The sequence below is a fragment of the Hermetia illucens genome, chromosome 3, assembly GCF_905115235.1.
Source record: "Hermetia illucens chromosome 3, iHerIll2.2.curated.20191125, whole genome shotgun sequence".
In the NCBI taxonomy this organism is placed as follows: domain Eukaryota; kingdom Metazoa; phylum Arthropoda; class Insecta; order Diptera; family Stratiomyidae; genus Hermetia; species Hermetia illucens.
Window position 1 is genome coordinate 51,443,723 of NC_051851.1, and position 8,781 is coordinate 51,452,503.

The 8,781-nt window shown below is 41.4% G+C and overlaps 1 protein-coding gene across 1 annotated transcript; it reads left to right on the forward strand.

Annotated features, from left to right (window-relative positions):
* Window positions 1-6,675: 6,675 nt before the first annotated feature.
* LOC119652014 lies at window positions 6,676-7,463 on the forward strand. The gene is made up of 4 exons (XM_038055949.1): window positions 6,676-6,750; window positions 6,813-6,962; window positions 7,078-7,251; window positions 7,320-7,463. Exons 1-4 carry the CDS (start codon window positions 6,688-6,690, stop codon window positions 7,461-7,463), a joined length of 531 nt encoding a protein of 176 aa, XP_037911877.1. The 5' UTR covers window positions 6,676-6,687.
* The last annotated feature ends 1,318 nt before the right edge of the window (window positions 7,464-8,781 follow it).

Genomic DNA, 8,781 nt, shown 5'->3' on the forward strand with positions numbered 1-8,781 from the left:
GTTAAAAAATCATAAGTCGCCAGGAGCCGATGGAATTATAGCCGAATTAGTTAAATATGGAGGCGACCAGTTACACCAAGTGGTTCATCAACTTGTGCTCAAGGTATGGGACAGCGAATCAATGCCTGACGATTGGCAACGAGGTATTATCTGTCTCATACATAAAAAGGGAGATATCGCACAGTACAGCAATTATAGAGGTATCACGTTGCTGAGTACCATCTATAAGATATTCTCCACTATCTTGCTAGGCTGGATAGCCCCATACGCCCAGAACATCATTGGCCCATACCAAAGAGGCTTCACTCCAGGCAAATCAGCAACGGATCAGATTTTCTCTCTGCGGCAAGCGATGGGAAAACTGTTGGAATATGGACAACAGTTGCACCATCTATTCATCGACTTTAAAGCCGCCTATAATAGCATAGTCAGGGTAAAACTGTACACGGCCATGAGAGAATTCGGTATGCCGACGAAATTAATAAGACTGACTAGGCTGACCCTGACCAATGTGCGAGGCCAGATAAAAGCAGCAGGATCACTCTCAAGACCATTCGACATCAACAACGGTCTATGACAAGGGGATGCGCTATCATGCGTCCTCTTTAACCTGGCCCTCGAGAAAGTGATCCGTGATGCTGAGGTAAATGCAAGAGGTACGATCCTCTTCAAGTCCACCCAACTACTGGCCTATGCTGACGATATCGATATCATGGGAAGAACCACCCGAGACGTACAAACTGCTTTCATCCAGATCGAGCAGGCGGTGATTGGCGCAAGATCTTGGGCTGCGCATCAATGAAGGCAAGACAAAATATATGGTGGCAACATCAGCACCGAAGACGAATCAACCAACAACATCAAACTGCACTGGTCAAACACAAACACGAAGAAGAATAAGGATAGGAGAATACAACTTTGAGACCATTGACAATTTCTCCTATCTAGGGTCGAAAATCACAACCGATAACAGCTACGATGATGAAATCAGCGCACGGTTGTTGTCAGCCAACAGAGCCTATTTCAGCTTACAAAGACTGTTCCGCTTGAAACGTCTCACCATAGGGTCAAAGCTCTTACTGTACAAGACTATGATCTTGCCAGTCCTCATGTATTCCTCGGAAACTTGGGTTCTTAGCAAGAAAAATTGTGAACTCTTGGCCGCGTTCGAGAGAAGAATCCTCCGAAGAATTTTTGGCCCCCTATATGAGGATGGACGATTCCGTACACAATGATGAAATCTATGAGCGATACCATGACCGTCCGGTTGTGGAAAAAATCCGGCTCAATAGGTTACGGTGCGCGGGTCACTTAATCCGTATGGATGAGGATGATCCACCCGGAAAGTCTATAAGGGCAATATCTATGGTAGAAAAAGAAGACGAGGCAGACCCTGTCTAAGATGGAGCGATGGCGTAGGTCAGGACGCCAGACAGCTTTTAGGGATATCGAATTGGTGGACCCCGGCGCAAAGCCGAGATTTTTCGAGTTCCTTATTAAGGGAGGCCTAGACCGGATACCGGTTGTTGCGCCGTTGATGATGAAGGGGTCAACATGGCGGAGTCAGGCTTATTAGGGCGACCATGTATTGGCCAGGTTCCGTGCGAATACAGTCACTTACTCTCGATAACAAATTGTTGTGCGAACACCTCAATGGGGTGGTTCGCATAACATCCTGAATTATGGGGGGTGTTTTTTGACTTCGTAGTCTAGATCCATAGAGTTCTGCTAAAGAAGATTTCTGTTCTGCTGAAGAAGTTTCACTCCGTACAGCATGTGGCTCTCTGGTATGCATTAACGGTTCTAATAGACGGGAAGCTGCGGCTCTCTGAAGCTATATTCGCCTAAGCCTACTCTGCAATCCCGCTGTTTAACCCCCACCGCAGACATAGTAAACATGCAATGATTGAATATTTGGCTAAATTTTTCACATCAATGTAATTACATCTTCACTATGTTAGATCTAATGTTATCGTTAACGTCGATAGAGTCATTATTTTCCATTTGAATCTGTTTCATCTGATCATGGCGTTACATTACTGGTCCAACCAAGTATTTCCATAATCGTGAGACGTCTTTCATTGTCAGCCAACACTCAGCCACTTCAGCTAAATTGCACTAATCCACGGCACTAGCTATTGCGTAAAGCATGCCAGATGGGTTTGTTGCACAAACACCGTCTCTGGATCGGGAAGTGCAATTTAGAGAGACTTTCAAAAATACTTGTTTCAAAAATGTTTATGGTATGGGATAGCAATCAAAACAAACGGTAGTTGAATATTCTGACGGTCTGTCTTCCATATTGGAACGTGGCTCAATGGCGATGCTCTCGGTTCCTGATGCTTTCCTCGATTTTATTCGTTTGATTGTCTTGATTGTGCTTTTCTCGCGAAATAATCATCATCAACGACGCAACAACCGGTATCCGGTCTAGACCTGACCTGACAAGGAACCCAGGCATCCGGTTTTGCGCAGAAGTCCACCAATTCGATATCCCTAAAAGCTGTCTGGTATCCTGACCTACGCCATCGTTTCATCTCAGGCAAGGTCTGCTCCTACCATAGATATGACCCTTATAGACTTTCCGGGCTGGATCATACTCATCCATACGGATTAAGGGACCCGCCCACCGTAACCCATTAAGCCGGATTTTATCCACAACCCGACGGTAATGATATCGCTCATAGATTTCATCGTTATGTAGAATACGGAATTGTTCACCCTCATGTAGGAGGACAAAAACTCCTTTGGAGGATTCTTCTCTCGAACGCGGCAAAAAGTTTGCAATTTTTATTGCTAATAATCCAGATCTCCGAGGAGTACATAAGTAAGGGCTTTGACCCTATGGTGAAACCCTTCGAGCGGAACAGTTTTTGAAAGCTAAAATAGGCTCTGTTGACTGCCAACAACCGTGCGCAGATTTTATTATCGTAGCAGTTATCAGTTGTGATTTTCGACTCTAGATAGGAAAAATTATTTATTTATTTATTTATTCTTACCGTTTGACCATCTGGCCTCGCACATTGGTCAGTCTGTTTAGTCAATCTTATCAATTTCGTCGAGATACCGAATTCTCTCACGACGACAGTTTTACCTTGGCTGTGCTATCACAGGTCACAGAGAGAAAATCTGATAAGTTGCTGGTTTGCCTGGAGTGAAGCCTCTTTGTCATGGGCCAATGATGTTCTGGGCGTATCGAGCTATCCGGTCTAGCAAGATAGCAGAGAATATCTTAAAGATGGTACTCAGCAACTTGTTACCTCTATAATTGCTGCAATGTGTGATATCCCTTTTATGTATGGGACAGAAATGCCTCGCAGCGTAAGAACAACTACAAGAGTGTCGGCAAAATCAACGAGACGCTCGCCTATTGCGAGTTCGAAACCCTTTTCTTTTGCCTTTTCTGTGTGCCTTTTTACCCACAGATTGCTCGGAATGACCATATTATCGGCAGGCACGTTACAGGTCTTCATGTCAAGCAGTTGCCAGGAAGCATCTTTCTTGATATTGGGGCAACCTGTCGGTAGACCATATGCGCTGAAGAAATGAATCAAGTGACCATCATTCAGACATCATCAAATCGCTTAACTTCTTTAACGGCCTCACGGTCACCCTCAAAAATGACAATGCCGACCCAATATTTTGTGATTGAGCTACCAAAGTACAGAACTTTGAAACTAATCGTTACTCCGTTCGTGTTTTGTGTCGCTACTTTTGGCAACACAAATTCCTCTCCCTTACCAATAAGAGTACCAATATTTAGCATGCAGACAACAATTTTTGTGGCTTGGACTAACTAACGACACTCTCCATGCATTTAGAATCCTTGTTCGCTTCTCCAGAAAGCTGGGACCCGTTTTGCCCCGTCGAATGAAATTGACGTGGTTTTATTGGTCGGCCTGTCGCGTGACCTGTCACAAAGGGAGATGAGGTAAGATTTATCATAGTAGAGTGCAGTAAATCCAAATTTTCTTTATTTACCTCTTTTTCTAATCTTAACATTTTGTTTTTATTTAACCGGCGATCGTACATTAGATTGTTGTGCCAACGTTTATTATTATTATTGATCAGCGCTCTCCAGACTGTTCTAGAATCTGTTCTTGGTCTGCATTTTTCTTTCATTTTTCGCCAATATTTGTGCTTATGCTATCAATATGTCGCGATCCTCAATGATTTCTGTGGTTATGTAGTATCGAATATAATGTTGTGAATAAACGGGAATCATCAAAACCTAAATTATAGTGCTTCAGTAAAGCTATATAGCTTTACTGAAGCACTAAAACACTAAAAAAATTCGAAAAGAATTTCCACTTTACTACGACTACTTATCGTCTTCATTCGAATCCAAGCACTGAAGAGGGCGACAAGTAGCTGTATGCTGGTACTGACGACCATCTTAGAAGTCTGTTGCAAATAGTTGACATGTTCAGCCGTGATATACGGATGGAGTTTGGATTAGACAAGTTTTGAATCTCAGCCATCCGCAAAGGTCATCTCGAGAAGCAAGCCGGACATAGCGTTGGTGACCTTCACATCGAAGCTATGACCGAGAAAAATTTCTACAAGTACCTAGAAATTCTGCAAGGAACCCATGCTCGATTTGGTGATCTGAATGATGCTCTGCTGTCCAAGTTCCTGCGATGTGTGAAGCTGGTACTGAAGTCGCATCTCTAGAGGAAGATATGATAAGCGCGTTGAATGTATTCACTATGCCTTCACTAGCTTATGCATTCAGTATATTGCCGTGGACGAAGACCGATCTGGAAAACATCCGAATGCAACATCCAAACTCTGCTGTGAAGCGGATGCACCTGCCTCGTGACATCGGAGGTAGGCGCATGGTTGACGTGGGGGCACAAGATCATCGCCAAGTCGACTCGGTGCGCGCCTATTTTTACAGCAAAGAAGAGACGAGTCCCTTGCATGCGGCTGTCTGTAAGGGAGACTGTGAACTAACTCCACTTAACTTGAAGGATCGATCTTTCAATCCTCTGAGTGGGGTGAAGTCGGACCAAGAGCGGATCATATGTGCCATCCAGGACGGCGTGGTCGCCATAACAAGCCTGATGTACTGTTAGCTGGCAAGACGGGTCGCTCCGCGTATATTATTGACATTGCTATTCCCCATAATAGCAACATTGAACAGAAATACGTGTGGAAGAAGGTGAACTATGAGCCGTTGGCTCGAGAAATCAAGGAAATCTGGCATCTCGAGTGGGTGGTTGTAGTTTCCATAATATTGCCAACTACAGGTATTATACCTAAATCTCTCACGACTTCCCTTGATGTCCTGGGACTCTCACACAGTCTGGTTCAAACCATGCAGAAGTGCACCACTCCTCATACGTGCTCGATGTTGCGGGGACCTACCACCGGTCACCATCACCTGTGCCCTGTAGTTTTTAAGTAGGTAGGATCGTCCGAGCCTAAATGCTTGGCACTTCGTACTAGTATTAGGTAAAATCCAGCATCTGCCGAGAGTGTGGCAACTCAGAAATAATAATCGTTCGCGCAACACGACGACCGTAAGGATATAGTACAGGATTACAGCACCCTATAGGATTTGACTTAGGTACTTATTTACAGCTGAGTCGACTGGTATCCGACGTCAAATCACGATACAAATCCCACTGCCATCATTGAGATTTGAACCGCGACCTTCCACTTCTTACTAAGAGAAACAAGTCGGAAACCGGAAGCTAGGATTTCCAGCAAACTATGATGCTTTCTATGAAAATCGATCTTATTGAATGAATTTAAGGGGGTTCGCAGTCATTTTTCAAAAAATAAACTAATATATTATTATGAACTTCATCTCAGCAGATGCCGTAACGGAGAGGATTAACCAATATGCGCACGGATCATCTTAATTTTTTCAAATTTTTTGGTTGGGTAGTTGATAAGAATGGGTCCGTGAAGTAATTTTCCTCTTTTGGACCCTTCAATCCACCCCGTTGCAACAAATGTCTGATATCTGCTTAGAAGTGTACTGATCGAGACCCTTCATTTGATACCCCACATGAATATATTTGGTGAAAAAATGTTGCACCCGTCTTTCAGGTGATAGGGACCCCCTTTAAATCAACATGGAACGCTTTAATTCGCCGCATGCATGGAAGTTTAAATTTCCCATTTTCCAACCAAATGTTGTGTCAATTGGTATAGTTGTTTCTGAGAAGTGTGGGGGACGGGCAAACTGACAGACAGTGAGCCGATTTTAATAAGGTTTTGTTTTCAACAAATCTTTAAAAAGGATTAAAGTAGAACAAAATCAGCTTATAGTCTGCAAAATCCCTTTAAATAGTGATGAAAATATAAAGAAAGAAATTTAAGCAATTTCCTATGCTAAAGCTAAAGTCATATCGTGCAAACATTTTTTAACGAAAGCATTATCATTATTCAGATTATAGTAAACCGAATTAAAAACCTTCTGGTAGAGTTATAATGCAAATATACTTTCTGCAATACATACATATATGCTTCCATAGAGGTCGTACCTCCAAATTGCCTCGATCATAATCCCATCTAAATAATGTACCTGAAATCCACCACCAACGAAAAAGATTATTTGTTTTTAAAAGGTGCATGTTAGCTCATCAAAAATAGATTAGTTGGCTTAAAATAGAAGTGATCTTCTACTCTGTACATCTAGTTGCGGGTTATCTTTTGAAGGCTCCATCCATAACAATGCAATTCGTCCATATAAGTATAATGACGGTGTTTATCATATCTCTTGCATATGTTTGCACTGTAATTACTAAACATCTTCCAGAATTCCATAAGAATTTGAAAACATCCTTTCTCTTTACTAGAAACCTTTAAGTTTTAGAATGCTTAAAATTGAGTGCGTACCTTACGATCCAGCTCTGACAAACATAAGTTGCTCTATACGCAATCACGGTACTGCCCAAAATGCGGCTGATGTCGAGTGTTTCATGGGACGTCCTTTAAATGACATTTTGGTGAGTGCATCGTGGACTTCACTAATTGGGGATATGTTAAATAAGCAAACTTACGCCTTTTAATTAAAATAAACTTCTGCCAATGTACGTCCTTTAAATAATAGATTAATTCCAGATACACATGGCAGTGTGGAAAAAACTCAATGGTAACTTTATCCTAACGCCGATAAATATGACAATAAATGCTTGCCAATACTTAAGTAAAAATGCAAGGGTTCCATTTCATGCTAACTTAATCATGAAATGGGTGCAGTCATTTTCTAACATAAATCATACATGCCCTTATTCCGTAAGTATATGGTATTCTACGCATTTCATGTTTTGTCCTCAAATTATGAGTGAATTTGTATTTTTCAGGGCCATATTTTCGTAAGAAACTTGAGAACAGACAACTTTAGAATGATTATTCCAGATGGAGAATATCGAATGGATGTAAAGTTGTATGAAAAATCCTTTTCGCATCCAATAATTTTGGTACGTGGGTTTGGTAAAAGGATATGAAAGTCTTGTGAATAATGGCAAACGTTAATGAATTATTTTGTGGGAAAATGTTTTCTCTAATGGGTCATATACTTGGTCGTTTACCATTTAAATAATTGAGTAACTTTAGAGAAGTTATCAATATATGAAGATTCCCTTTGTTAATTGGTTGGTGATATTTTGGACTGCAGCTAAAAATAAGGTGGAATTTTTGCAAACACTCATACCGTCGTACGCATCAGTCTTAAATGTTTTCAACAGATGAAATGAATAAATTTTATCAGGGTTCGACCTGGTCAGTACGTAAAGAAGTGAACAGAAGACACGTACGAATACATAAGGTCTCTTCCGAAATTACATCCCACCCTATGTCGCAACAGCTCATATTTTCTAGAGTAGAAACCTAAAAGAGAAGTTTTTGGGAACATTTTTCTACACATGGACATATGACAATATGATAAAAGAAACTAACTAGGTTTTTGCGTGCATTGTTATGCCCATACTCACAGAAATCTTTTCTCAGGAAAATATTTACGCTATATGGTGTATTTTGGCTATATTTTTATAGGTGTCGGCCAATTTCAAATTTAGCAAATTCAATCAACTATTTAGCAAATGAAACTAATTCTTTAACAAATAAAATTAACGCTTTAACAAATGAAAATAATTTCATACGTTTCAAAGTCACACAAGTCACCACGGGGTTAACGTCGGCCGAAAAAGTTGAAGGATGAAGTTTCAAAAATTGAAGCATGAGTGGAAAGTAGCTGTTCAATTTCCCATAAGAAAGTTAAGTTGACGCTTAAGTCAACTTTTTATAAAAGGCTTCAACATAAGTATGTCGACGGTGAACAATGGATTATCTGAAATAATTTGTTTCAGGATTGAGGAATCCTAAGTCCGCATCTACTTGATGTCGGGCCGAACCGAATTCCCAGTCATATCATGTTTTGTGAATCATATAATAGAGCGTTTTACATCTGCTAACTGCTTCGGTCACGCTGCTCCCAGGGCAGAGGTGAGGCAGCGTCTGACGAGTTACCTCTGTCCTAATAAGAAACCGTAAAGCTGTCATCGCTTTTTATTTTTTGAAATTTGGCTGCTAAGCGTGAACCAAAAAAGAGGGAGTAAGTTACTTCTCATTTGCGGATTCAGGATCTCCCCATCCTTAAACAATATATTTCCGCTCCATCCCTGGCTCCTCTTCATTTCTTAGAGTCATAGCCATGAAACCGTTTCCGATTCCACAGAAGGGTTCTGGCCAGTGTAAAGATGTCCCTGCTCTATTCTTGGCTAGTTTGTCCGCTGCTTTGTTGCCTTCCAACCCAGCATGGCCTGG

Bases quoted from the DNA above. Each gene is read 5' to 3' on its own strand.
- LOC119652014 (XM_038055949.1), top strand. From the start codon at position 6,688: ATGCAATTCGTCCATATAAGTATAATGACGGTGTTTATCATATCTCTT. The intron at 6,751-6,812 runs GTAATTACTAAA...TCTCTTTACTAG, and splicing joins CTCTTGCATATGTTTGCACT to AAACCTTTAAGTTTTAGAAT. The intron at 7,252-7,319 runs GTAAGTATATGG...TGTATTTTTCAG, and splicing joins ATCATACATGCCCTTATTCC to GGCCATATTTTCGTAAGAAA.